At 43.6% G+C, this 21,359-nt stretch overlaps 2 protein-coding genes across 2 annotated transcripts; both read right to left on the reverse strand.

Moving 5' to 3' along the window:
* Window positions 1–3,877: 3,877 nt before the first annotated feature.
* On the reverse strand, window positions 3,878–20,845 carry RNASE4 (ribonuclease A family member 4). The gene is made up of 2 exons (XM_007990683.3): window positions 20,737–20,845; window positions 3,878–5,106 (listed from the first exon to the last, which is right to left on the reverse strand). Exon 2 carries the CDS (start codon window positions 5,087–5,089, stop codon window positions 4,646–4,648), a length of 444 nt encoding a protein of 147 aa, XP_007988874.1. The 5' UTR covers window positions 5,090–5,106; window positions 20,737–20,845; the 3' UTR covers window positions 3,878–4,645.
* ANG (angiogenin) lies at window positions 10,258–20,845 on the reverse strand. The gene is made up of 2 exons (XM_007990681.3): window positions 20,737–20,845; window positions 10,258–10,885 (listed from the first exon to the last, which is right to left on the reverse strand). Exon 2 carries the CDS (start codon window positions 10,865–10,867, stop codon window positions 10,427–10,429), a length of 441 nt encoding a protein of 146 aa, XP_007988872.1. The 5' UTR covers window positions 10,868–10,885; window positions 20,737–20,845; the 3' UTR covers window positions 10,258–10,426.
* Window positions 20,846–21,359: the final 514 nt, after the last annotated feature.

The following is a 21,359-nucleotide window of genomic DNA, read 5'->3' on the forward strand; positions in this document are numbered from 1 at the left end:
CGAATCGGGGAGTGCTAGTGTGGAAGCTGTCTCCAGGGCCTTTTTGAGAGAGTGAAAAGAAGAATGGGGAAAAGACTCAGGGTCTGTGGGATCAGTTAAGTTACCCTTTGTGAACTTGTAAAGTGGTTTGGTTAGGATAGCAAAGCCTGGTATCCAGAGTTGGAAATATCCAACAATGCCTAAGAAGGAAAGGAATTGTTGTTTGGTGGTGGGGACAGGGGTTTGAGAGATCAGCTGGACACAATCAGCAGGGACAGCATGTGTGTTTTCATGAAGAATTATGCCGAGATAGGTAACAGATGAGGAAGAAATTTGGGCTTTGGAGGGGGATACACGATATCCTTTTGAGAATAGATGTTGGAGGAAAAGGAGGATGTCCTGTTAAGAAGATTCATAGGAGGGGTTATCAAGTAGAAAGTCATCAAAATATTGAATAAGGTGAGAAGCAGATGGACAGACAGAAAGTAAATCATGAGAAAGGGCTTGACTGAAGTAATGGGGGCTGTCCCTGAAACCTTGTGGCAGTACAGTCCAGGTAAGTCGCCAAGGCTGATGGGTGTCAGGGTCAGTCCAGGTAAAAACAGAGAGAGGCTGGGATGAGGGGTGCAGGGGAATAGTGAAAAAAGCATCTTTAAGATCAAGAACACAATAGTGAGTTGCAGAAGAAGTTATTGAGGACAAAAGGGTGTATGGATTTGGCACCACAGAGTGGATAAGCAAAGCAATTTGGTTGATAAGGCACAGATCCTGAACTAACCTGTAAGACTTGTCCAGTTTTTGGACAGGTAAAATGTGGGAATTGTAAGGAGAGTTTATAGGCTTTAAAAGGCCATGCTGTAACAGGCGACTGATAACAGGCTTTAGTCCCCTCAAAGTTTGTTGTGGGATGGCATACTGGCATTGAGAGGGGTAAGGGTGATTACGTTTTAAAGGGATGGTAAGGGGTGCATGATCAGTCGCCAAGGAGGGAGTAGAGGTATCCTATACTTGTGGATTAAGGTAGGGAGATGAAAGGGGAGGATGTGAAGGAGGCTTTGAACTGGGGAAAAGGGTGGCAATGAGGTGTGGCTATAGCCCAGGAATAGTCAGGGAAGCAGATAATTTACTTAAAATGTCTCGACATTTTATAAGGGAGGTGGGTAGGTGGGGATAACTAAAAAAGGAGTGCATAAAAGATTGTTGTCCAAGTCAGCACCAGAGTTGGGGAATTTTAAGAGGTTTAGAAGCCTGGCCATCAATACCCACAACAGTTATAGAGGCAAGGGAAACAGGCCCTTGAAAAGAAAGTAATGTGGAGTGGGTGGCCTCCATATTGATTAAGAAGGGGATGGACTTACGCTCCACTGTAAGAGTTACCCAAAGCATCTGTGATGGTCCAGGAGGCTTCTGAGGTGATCAAGCAGTATCAGTCTTCAGCTGCTAAGCCAAGAAGATCTGGGAAGGAGTCAGTCAGAGAGCCTTGGGCCAGAGTTCCAGGGGCTCTGGGCGTGGCTGCTGGGCGAATTGAACAGTCCAGTTTCCAGTGGGGTCCCCCACACATGGGACACAGCTTAGGAGGAATCCCGGGCTGCAGGCATTCCTTGGCCCAGTGGCCAGATTTCTAGCACTTGAAGCAAGATCCTTGGGGAGGAGGTCCTAGAGGAACACCTGGCCACTGCAGTTTAGGCGTTTTGAAGTTCTTGTGTGCTGGAGATGTGGCTGGGGTTTCTCTCACAATGCAGGCAAGTAATTGCAACTCAGAAATACATTGCCACTTGGCTGCCTCTTCTCTGTTATTGTACACCTTGAAGGCGAGGTTAATTAAGTCCTGTTGTGGGGTTTGAGGGCGGAATCTAATTTTTGGAGCTTTTTTATGTCTGGAGTGGATTGGCTAATAAAATGCATGTTGAGAATAAGATGGCTTTCTGGCCTCTCTGGGTCTAGCACAGTAAAGTGTCTAAGGGTTGTTGCTAAATGGGCCATGAACTGGGCTGGGTTTTTATATTTGATTAAAAAAGAAAGAAAGAAAAAAAAGCCTAAATGCTACCTGATTTGGGAGAGGTCAGATAAAGAAAAAGGAGCATTAACCTTGACTATGCCTTCAGCTCCAGCCACCTTTTTAAGAGGAAATTGTTGGGCAAGTGGGGGAGGGCTAGTCACAGAATGAAACTGCAAGCTGGACCAGGTGTGAGGAGGGGAGATGATAGGATTATAGGGTGGGGGAGCGGAGGCTGAGGAAGAATTGGGACCTGGCTCGGCCTGGCTGGTCAGCAGCAGCCTGGGGAAGGGGGAAAAGGTCAGATGGATCTGTAGAAAAGGAGAATTCAAAGGACTCAGAGTTTGGGGTGGAGACTAAAGACACAGGAGAGAAAGAAGAAAGATTTGGGATGAGTCGCATTAGGAGCAGAGACTAGGGAAGGACTAATGTGTGAAAGAGTGCCTGGATGTCAGGCACCTCAGATTGTTTGCCCATTTTTTGACAAAAGTCATCTAGGTCTTGTAAGATGAAGAAATCAAAAGTGCCGTTTTCTGGCCATTTGGAACCAGTTGGGTTTGTATTGGGGCCAAGCGGTATTGCAGGAGAAAATAAGGCATTTAGGTTTTAGGTCAGGGGTGAGTTGAAGAGGTTTTAAGTTATTGAGAACACAGGCTAAGGGAGAAGAAGGGGGAATGGACGGTGGAAGGTTGCCCATAGTGAAGGAGGTAAGTTTAAAGAGAAAGGTAGAGACATGGAGAAGGGGGTGGTGCGATGAGCAGCCCTGGGCTGTAATGTGGGTGAGCAGCCGAAGCAGGCATCCCCGCAATTGACTTGCCACCAAGGGAATGTGGGTGAATGACCAAGGCAGGCGTCCCCACGGTGATCAGACACCAATGGAATGTGGGGTGAATGATCAGGGCAGGCGTCCCCGCAGTGATCAGACATCAAGGGAAGACTGTCTTCCGGAGTCCATGACCGGCATCGGAGTTTTGGGTCCATGGATAAAATGTGTCTCCTTTGTCTCTACTGGAGAGGAAAACGAACTAGAATTGGAAGGACAGGGAAATTGAAGGTTAGCAAGACAGGCTGGAGAAGAGAGTGAAAAGACCGCTTACCTAATTTGAAATTGGTGAGATGTTCCTGGGACTGGTTGGTCTGAGGACCTGAGGTCATAGGTGGATCTCCTCATGGAGTGAGGGCGAGGACAGGGGACCAGTCTCCTGAAGGAGTCCCCCTGTCCCGGGTCTTCGGCACTAAATATCACATGCTTCCATATGAAGAGACCACCAAACAGGCTTTGTGTGAGCAATAAAGCTTTTTAGTCACCTGGATGCAGGCGGACTGAGTCCGAAAAAGGAGTCAGCAAAGGGAGATGGGGTGGGGCTTTTATAGGATTTGGGTAGGTAGTGGAAAATTACAATCAAAGTGGGTTATTCTCTTGTGGGCAGGGGTGGGAGGTCACAAGGTGCTCAGTGGGGAGCTCCTGAGACACATTGTCCAGGAGAAGGAATGTCACAAGTTTAATTGATCAGTTGAGGTGGGGCAGGAACAAATCACAATGGTGGAATGTCATCAGTTAAGGCAGGAACTAGCTATTTTCACTTCTTTTGTGGTTCTTCAGTTGCTTCAGGCCATCTGGATGTATAGTGCAGGCTTGGGCTCAGAGGCCTGACAGCTCCCTAATTTGTTTCTAAATATTCTAAGGGAGAAGGAAGGGCTGTGAGAATTGTCTTTGAGAGGAATCATTCTCTCTGGAGTAAATGAGATAAATCTTCAGTGTTGTGGTCATGGATCTGATAGGCATTAGTCTTTGACCAGAGTTTATGAGGTTATTAAGGTGCATGCATGTTTATAAACTAGAGAAGAATTAAAAAATTGGAGAAAAAGATATAATACCATAGCACAGTCTTCTCAGGTACCTTCAGTTTAAGTCCTTTATTACAAGAAAAACAAAAAGTCAGCAAGAGCACATGAGTCTTAATGATCTAGTACTTTTTTAAATACTTTGACTTACTAGGGTGATTCAAAGGTTCAGGAAAAAGAAAATTCCCAATATCATTTTCTTAATCTTATTCAACCCAAACATAACAATGCCAAAAAATACAGAGCTCACATTTTGCTGGCATACATTGCCAAATTTTTAATGCCTCCCCGGACAGGTGAATTTTAAGGATTAAAAAAAAGCAGAGACTTTCAAAACATTCCTTGTGATGAAGTAGAAAAAGCCCTGAATAAGTGGCCAGCTACACTGGATTTTTGTCTCAATTCTTCCATTAATTTTATAGTCTTCAGCAAATCCCTTAACTTTGAGCTTCTATATGTAATGACATCATTATAAGTGCTGTGGTATTAAAATGTGATAAACTTAGATGAAAGCATTTTGAAATGTTTGAAATACTACATAAACACACATAATAACTAAATTCCACAGGATAGGATCTGAGAGAGCTAAGCTGACCAGTATTATAAAAGGAAGCTTATTACAGAAAAGCCCAGCCTCATTCATTATAGGTTTATGTCTCCATTTCTCTTTGGTGCAATGTATTTAATAGAATGAGTTATACAGAGAAAAAGAATAAGAAATGAGCTGAGGAGACAGAGCCTGGGACAGCTCAAATACATTACTCACTGCTATTTAAGGAGTAAGTATAAGGTCAACCACTCGCGATAATCCCTACAGGGTGGCATCTAACCGTCAAAGTGCACAGGCACCTGTGGGTTACCCTCGCAGGCAATGACAACACGTCTAGTGCTCGCCATGGCCCGATATCTGCAGTTGGGTGCCTTGGAACTTCCTGTATCCCTGCAGTCTGTGACCTTCACTACACCCTCATGGCAGTTCATCTTGCCGTTCTTGCATTGGATATTGGTGGTGCTGCAGATACTACGAATGTTCCAGATATCTTCATGGATGAAGGTGTTGAAGCGCTTGCAATGATACAAAGTCATCTTCCGTCTTTGCATCATCATGTTGCAGTAGCGATCATCGCCACCTGTCTCCTCAGGGTGCACATGTTGCCGCAGGAATCGCTGGTACATGCCATTCTGGCCATAGGAGGGCTGGACCAGCCCCAGCCCCAGCAGGGTCAGCAGCAAAAGCAGAAGCAATGAATGGGTCCTCTGCAGAGCCATCAGTATCTTAGAGGTGCCTAGAAAAGAAAGCAAGGGGCAGAGAAATAATGTAAGAACTGGGCACTGGAAAAAGGTGTTGAGAATAGCAAGCTGGCATCCTGACTCCATAGTCTCCTCTTTCCTCCTTCTTATATGCTCCATCTCCCCACTCATCTCTGCTACTTTTCCCACCCTCGCTTCCCCAAGAGTGAGTAGTTTGCAAACATGATCTTTTCTGAAAGCAAGACCTTTCTCATTTACAGAGAGAAGTTGCTGCAGCCAGTACAATGACACAGGTCAGGGACTGACTGCGTGGCTGCCAGGCTTGTGTGGTCAGAGTATAAAAAGAGAGAAAGGGTGAACCTACACGAAACTGCAGTTGTGTGTCTCTTGGGGGAATTCCATATGTGTATGATATTTGGGGAGTGTTTGGTTCCCAGGAGGCACCAATTCCCGACAGTTTGGATAGACTCAGGATACGTCAAAGAAAGTTTGTAAACTACTTTTAATACCTTACATCTGGAAATCTAGGTGGAGGAAGAGGACAGAGGAATATTTAGGCTTTGCCTTTCCTCTCATGACTATTGTTATTGTCATTAATTTTATCATTTTTCTTTTCTTTTTGTCATGTGGCTATTATTCTAATGTGACTTAAAATATATTATTCTAATTCCAGAATCATATATGTTATACATTAATCTAAAAGGTATTATTCTAATTCTAATGTAAAATCAGGTCCTTTTGGAAATCCTTTTAATTCTATTAAAAAAAAAAAAAACCCAGAGTACCCAGATAGAGTACTTAGAAGACAGTTGATAATAGCTACTGTTTGAATGAACTAATAAGTGAAATCAGTGAGCTAATGAACAAATGGAATTAAATGGATAGAGTAAAGGTGTTTCCCAGGCTTATGAAATTGACTAATAAGAAAAGCTAAGAAATGTTTAAAAAATAAATTTAAATAGCACAATATCCTCAAAAGGAAACTTGGATTGTGTCTTCTCCTTGTTGTTTCTATGCATAACCTAAAAAATCTAGGCCCTGAAGATACATTGCTTTGTCTTGCATCTATTCTTGATGTTCCTCCTGTCTTGTCAATAGTTATTGGTAGCTGTCTGTCTTCTCTAGTTGCAGCATCATTGTGTTGTCACCTGTTGCAGTGAAAAATAAGCATATATTTTATAGCATTAAAAAAAAAAATCCAGAGCAGGAACAAAAAAAGCATTGCCATGTAGTTTCCGAACATTCGTTGCTTTCATTGACAGATTAAAGAAAGGAATCCAGGCCTATCTTAGTCTATACCCTGTGCTCTTTCCACTGTCCTCTACTGCCTCTCTCATCCCATGCCCCAAATATTCAGGATATCAAAGACTCTATATATGCTCAGAATTGCTACTTCCCAGCAGCAGAGTTTAATCAAGATTGGAGGTGGAATCACTCACCAACTGACTAGCCAGATGCTGCCATCTGGCCGTCACTCCTGGAATTGGCATGAATTGTGAATCGGCTTGACTCTTGCAGTGAAGCAGGTGAAGCAGGGTCGATTTACTACAGCAAAGAAAAATCATCCCTGATTCAACAGCAACCCAAATTAGCAAGGGCAATGTTTTGAGAGTCAGGCAGCCCAACTCTACATGGGCAGTCCAAGGAGTGACCCCGGTTGAACTCCTAGTTTGATGTATATGGGTACTATTGTCTTTTGATTTCAAATTCTGCTTCATAATGGTGGATCACACTGTGTGAATGACTGAAATGGCTTCCAAGGGACCTGTACCTTACTTTGTTCTGCTGAAAGCCTACCTTTTGATTACTGATAATGAAAGCAGTATCAAACACGGATATTGTTCTTTTAAATGCCACCTCCTTTATCCATAGCCACCTTTTGCCTTTGTGCATAAAGATATAAAGCTGTATGTCGTATTTGTGTGCCCGCAGCTGTAGATGTGAGATACGATGTTAGGAAGAGAAAGACGTAAAGAGGTTGTGGGAGGAAGGGCAGATGTTTGATTTCTTTTTTGCCTCAAGAACAATGCATACAACTTCTGAAGGTACACTTAGTACTTGGATTACAGCTTCAGCAGATCAATATACTTTGGCTTGCTTTTCTGGTGGCACCTGGAGTTTCCATAGTTTCATCTACTTTCTCTTATTCTGATTCTTTGTGACCAAAAATATGGTTTAGCAAGATAACTGGCTACAGAGAAAATCTCACCTATTCATGTGAGAGCAGACCCAGGATGTCAGCTTTTCTACACTAACCAAGTAAACAAGACATAGAGAAATATTTGAAGACAGCAGGCCAGTGTGGACACCAATGGGTGCATCTCAAAGCTGTAGCTACAAGAGAAAATTGAATGCTCTCCACATCATCCCAACACATACTTTTGGGCCAGGATTTTCCCCAAACACTTTCTTCATTGCACTACCCTGACTAACAGTAAGAACTTCTTTTGACACTGTGGTCTAAAAGACTGAGGCTGTGACCATGAGAAAATTACTTAACCTCTCTCAGCAGATTCCCTCATAAGCAAAATATGCATACAATACCTACCTCTTAGGGATGTTATGAAAACAAAATAAATCTAAGTGCCTATAACAAGGCCTAGCATATAGTAAATGCTCAGTAAATGTTGGCAATTACTGCATTTTTTTTTAAACCACTTCCATTTTTCTTGGTTTCCTCTGCTTCTGTCAATCTGGATAAAATAATGAATTACTACAGAGTTGCATATATTATTGATTCCTCTTTATTTCGTAGAGCTAACTGTAGTCTCAAGATATTGGAAGTCTGTTTTTAAACTATAAAATATCTCAGCTACTAGATCCCTAGAAAAATTTTTCCTCTCCAAATTGCATGGAATTTTCTTCCTTGGATGTCACTATTCTTCAAAGGACTTAGCATTTTGGAGTGTTCCTTCTTTTTCCTTGCAAAGCCAACAATCACAGCTGACCAGGACTTCAATTCTTCAAATGATTCACTCAGGACAAAATGACCTGCCTGTGATTTGACATTTTATTTTAAACAGCTTGTGGTTGTGATAGAACAAGAGGCCCATACCAAAAAGGACTAGGAATGCTTGCCCAGCTGCCAGTACCATCAGCAGCTCAGGAAACACCCCCATCCCACTGCCATGTGATTTCCTGTGAAAGAGCCGTTTCCCTTAACACCAGAGCAAACGATGCGATGATAATGCTCCAAGAGATGTTTGGAGAAGATGTGAGTTTTCACAGCTTATGATGTGATCAATATAATAATGGTCCATGCCTTTGACTTGCCCTATCAAGGCCTTGAGTGGGAGCAATGATCTTGAGTAACTTTGCCTCACCTCAAGAAAATAGCACTGGTTGGAGAACTTAAGAAAAGGGCCCAAATAGTTTACCAGAAACTGGGACTTTCTCATTTCCTGAGAGTTTTTGAGATTTGGTAATATGGCAAATTTTCTAGTAAGAGAGGTTTGGAATACTTTTTCCTGTTTTCTTAAGGAGTGACAGTGTTTTCAGTTTTGAAATAGACTAACCGAAGGAGGAGAAATTCCTGTGCTGAGCACACACCAGCAACCTACTTCTCAAACCCATTCCTAAATTAGAATACTTTCAGTGAGCCTGGGCTCTCCTAGGTGGTACCTGGACAGCGTTCTATAACCTGAGCATTGGGGAGCCAGGGCTTTTGGCCCATTTCAGGGCAATACCAGGAGTAGGAGAAGCCACCATAGGGAATACTGAGACCACAATAATTATGTGTTCAGAAGGCAGTGAAACTGGTGATTTATAACTAATTTATTGGCAACTACTTTCTAAATAACATATCCAGGTACCTGTTAACAGAAATTAGGTAACAAGAAGCTGACTACTGAGTCTGTAGATTGAACAGTGTATTTTAAAAAGAGAGTGTTAACCTAAGTTATCTTTACAACAAATCTTGAGGAAGAATAAGGGATAAACTGGGAATCTTTCCTTTTTTTTGAGATGGAGTCTCGCTCTGTCACCCAGGCTGGAGTGCAGTGGCGTGATCTTGGCTCACTGCAACCTCTGGCTCCTGGGTTCAAGCGATTCTCCTGCCTCAGCCTCCCGAATAGCTGGGACTATAGGTACATGCCACTACGCCCAGCTAAGTTTTGCATTTTTAGTGGAGACAAGGTTTCACCATGTTGTCCAGGATGGTCTTGATCTCTTGACCTCAGGATCTGCCTGCCTCAGCTTCCCAAAGTGCTGGGATTACAGGTGTGAGCCACAGCGCCTGGCCGGAATCTTTCTGTAACTTCCCCAAAACATCACACTTGCCAGACATTAGCTGATTAAATAAAAGATTACAGAGTAAATAATGTAATTGGTTTTTGAATTTTATATAAAATAACCATGACAAGAGAATATCCTGGGAGCAATCCATTCAAACATCAAAACTATCTCTTGCTTTAGACAAAAAGGTGGCTACCCTGAATGAATTTTGGTATTCGTGCTGGATTACATATCTGTATGTGTATGTGTGCATGTGTGTGTGTGCGTGTGTGTAACAGAGAGAGAGAAACTAATAATCTGTTGGTATGTTGGTACTTGGTCCTTGGAAACTCCTCCTGAAAGTCTCATATTTGTAGAAGTAATATCAGCTTATTATTTGACAGAAAAAACAATTTGCCTCTCTTAAAAATTCTGCTTAGTGGCTATGAGCCCTGGAATTTTTCCATCTCTGTAGATCAACTTACCATTCTTTCCCTTACAGAGAGGTAAAATCTACCTCCCTAATGACTTGTAAAAAACTGACTGATAAGGTAAAAGTGGCCAGGCTCGGAGGCTCATGCCTGTAATCCCAGCACTTTGGGAGGCCAAGGTGGGTGGATCGCCTGAGGTCAGGAGTTCAAGATCAACCTGGCCAAAATGGTGAAACCCTGTCTCTATTAAGAACACAAAAATTAGCCAGGTATGGTGGTACATGCCTGTAATCCCAGCTATTTGGGAGGCTGAGGCAGGAAAATCACTTGAACCCAGGAGGCAGAGGTTGTGGTGAGCCAAGATTGTGCCATTGCACTCAAGCCTGGCAATAGAGTGAGACTCTGTCTCAAAAAAAAAGAAAAGAAAAGAAAAGAAAAAGGCATTTCTATCCTATGCAATCCTCTCAGGGAGCAACCAAGTAGAGAAAATGGGGGAAAGATCAATATGCCCAGAATCAGTGAGAAGACTCTGATTCTTACTGATATCAGCAACATTTTTATTTATTAAACATGTTGTCAGACAGAAAACAAAAGGTCCAGGTAGCTCTTTCTTTGGGCCCTTGGCAATGCATGTTGCCACACTGTTCTAGGGTACAGAGGGGAAATGTAAGGCAAGGGCAGCAGAGCCAGCACTTGACCAGTGGCCCGCTGGTTACGGACGGAAAATTGACTCATCCAAGTGGACAGGTAGGCCATTTTCACAACCAACAACAATATTTCTGGACCCCCGTGTGGCTCGGTACTGGCATGGAGGCCGGGGGGATCCTCCACGTAGGTTGCAAGTGGTGACCTGGAAAGGAGACTTGCTTATTCTTAGGTTTTCTCCGTAAGGGTTTCCATTCTCATCTCCACAGATGGCCTTGATGTGGTGCCTGTTGCCATGAATAAAGGTGTTGATGTCTTTGCAGGGTGAGGTCAGGTGTCGTCTCCTCATCGTGCTTTCACAGTATCTGTCATTCCGGCCCTGTGGTGTGGCATCATAGTGCTTGGCCAGGAAGTCTCTGTACCTGGAGTTATCCTGAGCCAGGGTGGGTGGGGTCAGACCCAGACCCAGCATGAAGACCAACAAGAAAAGGCCCAGGCGCATCACCATCTCTTCCAACACAGGCTCCTGCCAAGGGCAAAAGGAGGAATGGTAGATGCAAGAACAGCATCACCAAATCAGGCAAAAAGGACAGGAGCTTTTCTCTCTGACATGGCATCATGAATCAGATCTTTTACGCCACCAAATTATATATTCTATTCTCCCTTTCTCATTAACCTTACATCTGTTCTGAATCCATTCCTCTGGAAGGTCTATTTAATAGTTTCCTGAGTACAACCTCTAGCTCCAACCATTCTTTCCTATCCCTTAGAATCACTGAGTATTTCTCTATCAGTCGTTACATTACAAAATCCACTCTCACTAATTCACTTATTAATTAATTGAATAACGAACATTACATAGGTCCCTACTGGGTACCAGGGACTGTACTAGGTCCTGACGCACATTCAGACATACCAAATGACGGCCGGGCGCGGTGGCTCACGCCTGTAATCCCAGCACTTTGGGAGGCCGAGACGGGCGGATCACGTGGTCAGGAAATCGAGACCATCCTGGCTAACACAGTGAAACCCCATCTGTACTAAAAATATAAAAAATTAGCCGGGCGTGGTGGCGGGCGCCTGTGGTCCCAGCTACCTGGGAGGCTGAGGCAGGAGACTGGCGTGAACCAGGGAGGTGGAGCTTGCAATGAGCGAGATCGCGCCACTGCACTCCAGCCTGGGCGACAGAGGCAGACTCTGTCAAAAAAAAAAAAAAAAGACATACCAAATGCCTCCCTAATAGGAAATGAGGCATCCACGGGGAAAGGATGGGGGCTTCAGTGTACTGAGATGAGATAGTAATACAGGAGGTGAGAGACAAGAAGAGAGAGTTTTAGGGGAGTGGTCTCTAACACTTTTGGCACCAGGGACCATTTTTGTGGAAGACAGTATTTCCATGGATGGGTGGGGGATGGTTTCAGGATGAAATTGTTCTGGCTCAGATCATCAAGCACTAGTTTAATTTAGGGTCTCATAAAGAGTACACAATCTGGATCCCGCACATGCGCAGTTCACAATAGAGGGGTCCGGCTCCTGTGAGAATCTAATGCTGCCTGCTGATCTGACAGGAGGCGGAGCTCAGGCGGACAGGCCACAGACCGGGATTTGGGGACCTCTGTTTTAGGGAATCCTGAGCCCAGAGAAGGATCAACCATAAAATTGTTTACGACAGAATTCTAGCTAATTACTCAGCTAACGTGAAGAAAGCAGTTGAAAGCAGTTGCATCCTGAGTTGAAGGGAAGCAGACCTACTTCCCCAAGAAGTAGGTGGTTCGTGGCCAAAGGTGAATTTGTTCTGTACCATTTAGAAAGAAGAGGGAGGAGCACGGAAGAAGACACGCGATGTTTGGAAGATGGGTCTGGAATCAACCCTTACAGAGAAGAAAGAGGAATATGAGCTTATTCTTAGGAGCTTCTCACATTGGAAGCAATTGAGATTATTCTAGATAATATTTTCCAGTTTCTCCTGCATATGTACATATGCTGTTACACAACAGGCAAAAGGTGCTACCATGTGGTAAAAAAAAATGCCTTAGACTTTTTTTTTAATCAAATCAAAGGCCTTACAGTTTGCTCTAATGATTTCTTAACATCTTCCTCTAAAGAAGAGAAAAAGAGGATTCCTGCCATCACCTCTCAAGAGCTGTCCCTCTCAAACTCTAGAACGCACACATCCCAGGAATGGTGCATCACAGACACTCACCTTTAGGTAGATGCTTTAGGTAAATACGGTGCTTCTTCCTGGAGCTTAATTTTAACTCAATGACTGATCATTGACAATAGAACTAAACAAATATGAATTATAACAAAACAGAAAGCAAATTTCTTATGAACTTTTAAGATTCTATTTCTTATGAAAGTTGAAGATTAGAGAATTGAAAAGTATTTGGTATGTGCAACAAGTAGTTTCTGACTATACCTTTAGTTCTTTGGAGAAAATTTTAAAGACCATTCAGAGCCTTTAAAAATCATTACAGATCTAACCCACATTATATCTAATATATGTGAATGCCCCTATATTTGACAACAAAAATAACTTTTCACTGTAAAATTTTACCTGATTTTTGGAATTTTGCTTTTCAAATTGTTCATTTATGAGTAACTCATTGAATTTATGACTGGCTATGATTTCTTGGTAGTCATCACACATACTGAGAAATTCTCACAAAGGGAGAAAAATCTGATCTTCAAATTGTATTACATTCTTAAATGTAATACAATTCTTATGACCCCTAAACGTAAAAATAAATGGTACACTTTCATAGACACTAAATTAATTATTAATTTTTTATTTGGTGCTTCTCTTGTGTGTAAGTCAATGAACATCTTCATATCAAATAGTTCTGTAGCCTTTGCAGGAAGCACCAATGTTGTACAAGTTGTGGGGATGTTGCTGTCCACAGAAGGGAGTCTGAGCTTAAAAAGGCCATGGGTCCTAGCACTAGGCCTGTGCTGTGGCTAGCCTGTTCTGAGAGCAAGACTGTGGATCTAGAAAGACACAGGACTCCAGTGTTCTACGGTTACATGGGAAGACATGTGGGGTGAGCAAAGTGGGCTCTCTTTCTAATTTGCATTTGGTGTTGATTCCATTACAAGTTATAACCTATGAACTTAATGCAAACATTTCCAGCTGCTATTTACTTCATTATTGTGGAATGAAAAATTCCTTAGCATATAATTTGGTATTCTTCAGCAGTGTATCAAATTTGTCTGCACTGACATTTGTCTATACTTGAGACGAGTTGCTATCTCTAAAAGTCTGAAATTCCATGCTGAAAGTGTGTTCTTGGGAGTTTATCAAGAAAGAGGTGCATGATTGCAGAATGGAGAGCCAGCCCTAAAGGAGTAACAAGTATTCACTCATGCAGTTGCTCCAATATAGCTGCTGGGCTGCCAAGCCACCCACTTCCCAAGTTCTTTACATTTACATCATGCTTTTCATTCTCCTGCGTGTGTTTCCTGTTTCTAGTTTTTTGGAAGATCTTATCAAAGTGTTATTGATTTGTAATCAATTAAGTCTCTTGCTCTGTAATGAACAAATACTGACTTCTAATGTCAAAAGTCTCTTACATAGTCAACATCCCTCTGCCTGGTGCCAGAATCCCAGAATTCAAAAAATCAGGGAGCAGAACCAGAGCTGCTAGTACCTAAAAGAGTCATTAGGTGGCAGTGGTGGATAGGAATGTTACTAATGTCTCCCCTTGGAAAGACCGGACTTGGAAGAGGTGCCAATGCTGTGTAACTGGTGGGGATATTGCTGTTCACAGAAGCGAGTATGAGCTGGTGAGCCTGTTTAGAATCTCTGTCCAAACTCTCTCTGCATTAGATATTAAGACCAAGGACACCTCACCAGATATAAGTGCCAAAGTAAAAGCCACAAAGCTCAGGATCTACCCATAATGATATCACAAAATGAAGATCGACCTGTTGTCAGGTTTCACGGGTGCCATTTCCAAGCATGCCATTACCCATGTGATCCTGGATGAACAATGGACTATTTACTTGTGAGTGTTTCTTACTGGTGTATGTTCTACAGAACTCATATTATTCACCTTGAATCAACATGCTTGCCTTATTATACCCCTTAATAGTTTTTAAATAATTGACTTCATTTTTCTCTCCAGGCCTGTTCATCAAGAAAATAAGAGAGTTGTTAGCTCTAAAAATCTGAAGTTTCATGGTTCTCATTAAGCATAATAGAGGCTTTGCTAGTTTCAATAGCAAAGGTCCAGTGACCTTCAGTTACAAAGACAAATTCTGTGTAAATTTAGTTGGGGGCACAAGGCACCAACTGAAACAAGTAGATGACAGGGTGACCTGTGGCCCAATCTCATTAAGATGCATCATCCCATAAGGCTCCATGTGTAAGCCAAGCTCACATAACACCTCTAGGTAAAGCACTGGACTACACGGGGGCTTTGCCTCCTAAAAAGCCACTTGTTTTTTTAGTATGAAGGCCCTCCCATCCCAGTCTGCAGAGGTAAAAGGGTATCTTTGCTTCTGATTTGCAGAATATGCACATTCATTTTGTAACAAGTCAGCTAAGGTTTGCCCAGGCTTACTATAATCTTGATTCCCTAAGACATCCAGGAGCCAAATCTCAGCAAGCGTACACCAAAACCACCAATATCTAACATCTGCTCCCTCACTCAAAACTTTCTCAATATATTCAACTCTAAATTTCTCAAAAAGCAAGGTAAAACGGAATTGGGAGAAAACCAGTAAGAGACATATTATTTGTGGTGTAAAAGTGAATCTGCCTAAGCCAAGGGTGCAGAGCCTCACATCTGGTGGCGAAAGTCCTATAGACATATCCTTCTATACCCAAACACGTAACTGTCTGTCAGCTTTTTGTCAGTGGAATTAGCCCCAGCTGTTCTCTGTTCTTTTTTATTTTCTTTTTTTTTTTTTTTTTGAGATGGAGTCTTGTTCTATCGGCCAGGCTAGAGTGCAGTGGTGCTATCTCGGCTCACTGCAACCTCCACCTCCCTGGTTCAGGCAATTCTCCTGTCTCAGCCTCCCGAGTAGCTGGGGTTACAGGCGGCTGCCACCACGCTCGGCTAATTTTGTATATTTAGTATAGAGGGAGGTTTCACCATGTCGGCCAGGCTGGTCTCGAACTCCTGACCTCAGGTGATCTGCCTACCTCGGCTTCCCAAAGTGCGGGGATTACAGGTGTGAGCCACCACACCTGGCCCCATCTGTTCTTTAGAGTAACTTTATCTTCTGTATCAAATGAATCTGTTAGTTTTCACAAGGATTAATATTGTCTCCCTCTCCCCACAGGCAATGTTCAGTATTCAAGAGATTCATCAAATTTTACACACCAGTGAGTTAACTTGACAGTCTATGATGAGTAACTATAGTTATCATTTTCATCAATGTGGCTTCACACTTTTATATATCCTAGGGCAAAATCCCCCAAAGTGAGAGCCTAACACCCAAGGCATATTCATCCCTTTATTGCTTTTCCTTCCTTCTTCCCTTCAGCCTGCCAGTGAGCCTTCTTTTGATCTTGGGATGTGTTCCACTTTGTTTTCAAAGAGCATCCAAAACTTTTCTAAGAAAAGAAATTAGCAGAGAAGGTTAGAAGGAAAGAATGCTAAAAACATACTTTCTGTTTCTTTCCTTGTTAAGCCACGTGTAATGCCTGTAACAGAGGTGGACGAAGTGGGAGGACTCCCGATGCCCTTCGGCAAATGGCTCCCCCAAGCCTTTGGGGATTTTATCACAATTTAGAAATGGCTCCTAAACTTCCACTTGCTCCCAGTCTCACTAATTTCTCTTTATCCACATATAGGCCATCCCAAAGGAAACCTGTTTTCATTTTAAACTTTAGAATCTGATCAATTTCCTTTTTAATTCATGAGCTTGAGCCCAGAGGCTTTAAAGGGAGGAAAATGGCTTCATTAAAATGGATAGATGACTAGAAATTATATATAAAATAAATAGAACAATAGATTACCCAGGAGGAAGAATCTTACAAAAAGCTGGCAGTTTCCCTTCAATGGGAGATGGTTCCAGCTGTTCATTCCTGGAGATGGGTTCCAGCTGTGTGAACCTGGAGGCCTCTCCAGGTTCTGATTATATAGTGTTCTAATAAGGGGGTGGAGACAATAGAGCTAAGGACCTCCAATCCTGGCAGGGACATGAAAACCAAGGACACTGCTCTTGAACGAACGAGGAGGGCCATTCACTTTTTCGCTGGGCATGATTGGGTTAGATATTAACCCACCTGAATGGATTAGAGATTTGTTCTGGAAGACAAAGTTTGAGAAACATGGCCTTCTGTCCAAAAGTTACCTTTTTCTGCTGTCTGTGGTGCTTACACCTGTCCATGGTGGGACTGAGGTTTCACTATTCACACATAATAGTCTGGATCCATAAGATAGCATCTCTGATCTCCCTGGGCCAACTCCAAGAACTGCCTTGGAAGATGTCACAGAGTAAGATATGGTCTTCCAGTAAGATGCTTTTCACTGTACTTTCTATTTATCATTTATCATATCACATTCTATGTATCATATCACATCATTTGGTATCATGAATGGATGCTAAGCACATTATTCCATCAATTTCATACAGCCAGGAAAGCACTTCTAGAGAAGGTTGTGTGACAGCTATTAGTACACTGCCCCTCCCCCTACACTCAACCTCTCAGCTTCTAACCCCCAAAAGTAGGCTTGCCATGTTTCCTGGGTTTCTCCTTCTTCCATCTTTACCTGTCCACAAGAGACTAACCCTGAACATTCAATTATCTGGTCCTTATAATGTAGTTGCAAAATTGTTTATCTCCACCATCAAAGCAGGGCTGTAGATCCATTGCTTGCGTAAAAACAGTGGGCCAAAGGTCACCAGGATCACTTTATAGATCTCGTAGTTACCAATATCAGACAGCAGCAGGGTACCAACTGTTTCACAGACCCCCAGCATTTGCCCACAGTGGTGTTGGATCTAGGACAGTGTTATCTTTTTAAAAATCCTCAATCCTCGGTTGTCATCCACCTACCTGCAAGTATTCAGTCTGGCTGCACTTGAGAAGCTGTCAAGAAAGACAGGCTGCCTGCTAGTGAAACAAATGCACTTGAAATCACAATCATTATAATATTCAGTGCAGTCTTTCATTTTGTGAAGCTCTCACATACATGACTACATTCAACCAGCACCAGGACTGTGTGAGGTAGGCATTATGTAAATATGCTCTGCTCATGAGGAAACTCCAAGAACAAACAGCAGATGGATGGTGGAGTCAGACTTTGAACCCTTTGTAAACAAGGAGAAAACTGACCCGTCTTTCCAGACTTAGCTCAAGCAACACCACCCCTGAGTCCCGAAAAGCGGAACTCTGCCACAACATACAACCCAAATGCGTCTGCATACACACAGCGCCATGGCCTGAAGCTCCAATTCAAGCACCAACTCACACAAACAGAGCAGCCTCTGATTTTAGAGTTCTGCAGTAGTGCTGGGCTGGGGCAACCAGCAGCCTCTGAATATAGTCAGGTCCCTTCTCTGCCTCTGGGCCTTCACTGGACAACCTTTGGAGGACTCACAATCTGCCCACAACGCCAAAAGACAGTTTTTTGTTTTTCTTTTAAACTTGGCACAAGGAAGTTTCGTTGAAACAAAAAGTAGGGTTTGGGGGAAAAATTACTATTTCATTAGAATGCATCTAGGTACTTAGTCATTTGTATTTTAAAATACAACAAGGAATTATATTCTATGATTAAGGAACATCATATCTTTGCCAGTAATTTTAGTACAAATGAAGGAACTGCCAATTGCAAAAAAACTTCACATATTTTTTAAATGTTCAGACAGCTTTAACTTCAAAGTCATTCCCCTTTCCTGGAGATTTTTTTCTCTCTCTCCCTCAAGCCAATAACGTCCCTGCACACAGACACGGGACGCACGGGCCCTGTTTCCAAGGACTCTAGTGTTGGAGCACTTTCCTCCTTCACACAGAGTATGTACGTTTCATTCTGTCTCAGGACTAAAATTAGATGATGGGAAGAATGGACTAAATAGTTTCTAAATTTCTTTATTATTCTAACAGTTTAGGTCTATAAGCAGGAAACTTATTCAGTAACGGAAGTAACAGGTAAAGAAGGAAAAGCCCGCGTGTCAAAGAAGAACCACGTCTCCAGGAAGTGGCAACACTACTGACTGAAGGACTGTGGGGACAAAGTCCTGCTGACACGCCTGTATTTCCAAACAAAGACCAAAATTAAACATTTGCTTTTCAACCAACTCTGGGCTTTGTGCCCACTCACTCTTTGTACCCATTCCCTCTTTCCCAAGTATTTCATGGCATTTTTCTGGGAATAACTGTTTACAGAGAATTACAGAGAATCTGCTTAAATACAGATTAAATAAAAACTCCTAAAGAAAGGTTTCACTGGCCTTCACTGGTCCACTTTTTTATCCATCTACTTTAATTTGAGTCACAGTGACAAACGCTTCCAACGGTAACTTGGCAAACCTCTTACTCTTGCCTGCTTATAACCTGATTATCTGCTGTCAGCAATAGCTAAAGCCATTCCTGTTTTCCTGGAATGATTTTTTGCATCCTCTCTGCCAAACTATAGTTCGTCTCCACATTACTAGAGTGCCTCATATCCTGTTTCTAACGTCGCACCACTCCATGCAGTCACAGAACAATAGTGGGAGGGGCCTCTGAGACCATCTGTCCACTTCTCATACTAAAGAAGAGGCAACTGAGGAACAGAGAAAGAGACACGTATTGCCCAAGGAACTCATGGCATTCGCGAGACTAGAAGCTTTCCAATGCACCACACAACTTTTTTTTTTTTTTTTTTGAGATGGAGTCTTGCTCTGTCACCCAGGCTATCAGCTCACTGCAACCTCCGCCTCCCAGGTTCAAGGGATTTTCCTGTCTCAGCCTCCCGAGTAGGTGGGATTACAGGAGCTCACCACCGTGCCCAGCTAATTTTTGTATTTTTAGTAGACTAGGTTTCACTGTCTTGGCCAGGGTGGTCTCGAACTCCTGATCTGGTGATCCACCCACCTCGGCCTCCCAAAGTGCTGGGATTACAAGCATAAGCCACCATGCCAGGTCCACACAACTTTTATTTTCCATACTAGTACTGTCTAGACAATCAAAGCTAACTTTAAAGGGGCCACTGAAAGTTGCTGTTCAAAGGAAACCTACAGTGACTATTACCATAAATTCAAAAAATATTTTACTCTGCTTGTCATCAGTAAAAGAATTGCTTGAATTGAAGCGTATGTAACAAACCTATCGTCTTGCAAAACTAGTTAGTGGCTCTGTGGTTAAGTCTTGGAATACCTGCGGCTGCTTCTGGGAAGGTGGTCCTGTGCTGCAGATAAATATGTCACTTGGGCCGGGCGCGGTGGCTCACGCCTGTAATCCCAGCACTTTGGGAGGCCGAGGCGGGCGGATCACAAGGTCAGGAGATCGAGACCATGGTGAAACCCCGTCTCTACTAAAAATACAAAAAATTAGCCGGGCGCAGTGGCGGGCGCCTGTAGTCCCAGCTACTCGGGAGGCTGAGGCAGGAGAATGGCGTGAACCCGGGAGGCGGAGCTTGCAGTGAGCCGAGATTGCGCCACTGCACTCCAGCCTGGGCGACAGAGCGAGACTCCGTCTCAAAAAAAAAAAAAAAAAAAAAAAAAAAAAAATGTCACTTGGGTTTCTATTGATTACATTATTACTTGATTATAAGATTCTCACTGTCACGAGGGAGGATCTTGGCTCATCTGAGATTTCCTTAGCCCTCTGAGTAGTGCTGAAATTGTTTTAATAAAGATGTTGCGCTTTATTCATGTGCTGCTGTTAGCATTTGACGTGCTGTCTCAGAGCGAAAAAACGGAGGATCCCAGCTTTCCAGTAGGAAGGCTTAAAGAGGCTGTTGGCAAGTGTCTCCAAGAATTGCACAACATTTGTTGAGGGTGGGTTAAGGGTGGGGAGGCAGAGGAGAGTAAACAGAAAATACCGATCCCCAAATGTTAGTTACGCTTGCAAAAACTAAGGCCTGCTTCAAAAATCTGGTGATTAACCTGAATAACAAGCAAAGCTTCTTAGTTGTGGGCAAGTGCAGGCCTCCTAGGGCTTCCCTTAGGTTCAGCGATTCTGTGGTCCCCCTCCAAGCCTACTAATCAATAGAAGCTGGCATCTCTGCCCAGCTGCGCAAAGTAAAAACCTGAGTGGGAATGTAAAGTCCTTAACTCATACAAATACTGGACTTTCACCTCCCTCCCCATTCCTCCCTCTCCAGCCCAGTCCCGCAAAAGCCTCCCCGAGGAGTCCCAAGCTGCTTCTACTAGGAAAGGACTCCCCGGCCACAACGCCCCTGTAGCTACCAAAGAGCAGGAGGAGCAGGAGTGTGAACGTACCTCGGCCTCCGAACAAGTCGGCAGAAACGGGCAGGACGGTAGAAAGAAGTTTTGTTTCTAACCAGCTTCTTCCTCCCTAGTACGACGATGGGGAGTCCGTAGAAAACGCAAAGATGTTCTTTGGAATCCTGCTTTGCATCTGGGTGGAGTGGCGTGCTTGCGTGAATGTGTGTACACGGACGGAGATGGGGGCGTGGTGAGGAGTGGAGGGTAGGCGTACGAGCCTCTGCTTAGCTGGGACCGCGCCCTGCTTCTCCCAGGAGGCCTCTCCCGCCTGCATCCGCCCTTGGAGCTGGCGCCGCAGCAGCCCCGCCCCGGGGGCCGCAGGGGCAGCCCAGGCAAAGAACAAGTCTATGGTCCACGCTCCTTCCTCAGCTGGAACCCAACGGGCAGCAGCCGCGAGCGCACTGCCTCCACGGAGAGCAGATGGCGGGAAACTGGCTTCTGCTCCCAAGAGCCAGGCGGCCCTTAGGAGACTACCCCTGGCTGAGCGTCCAGGAACCCATGAAGCTCGGTCTTGGCACTGGTGGGCAGCCCCATCTGCCACGTACTTATTTGGTGCTGCTTTCTTTAGCAGGACAGCCCAACACGTGACAGTCTGTATTTCAAATTTAACGGAAACT

The sequence above is a fragment of the Chlorocebus sabaeus genome, chromosome 29 (assembly GCF_047675955.1).
Source record: "Chlorocebus sabaeus isolate Y175 chromosome 29, mChlSab1.0.hap1, whole genome shotgun sequence".
Classification (NCBI taxonomy): Eukaryota; Metazoa; Chordata; class Mammalia; order Primates; family Cercopithecidae; genus Chlorocebus; species Chlorocebus sabaeus.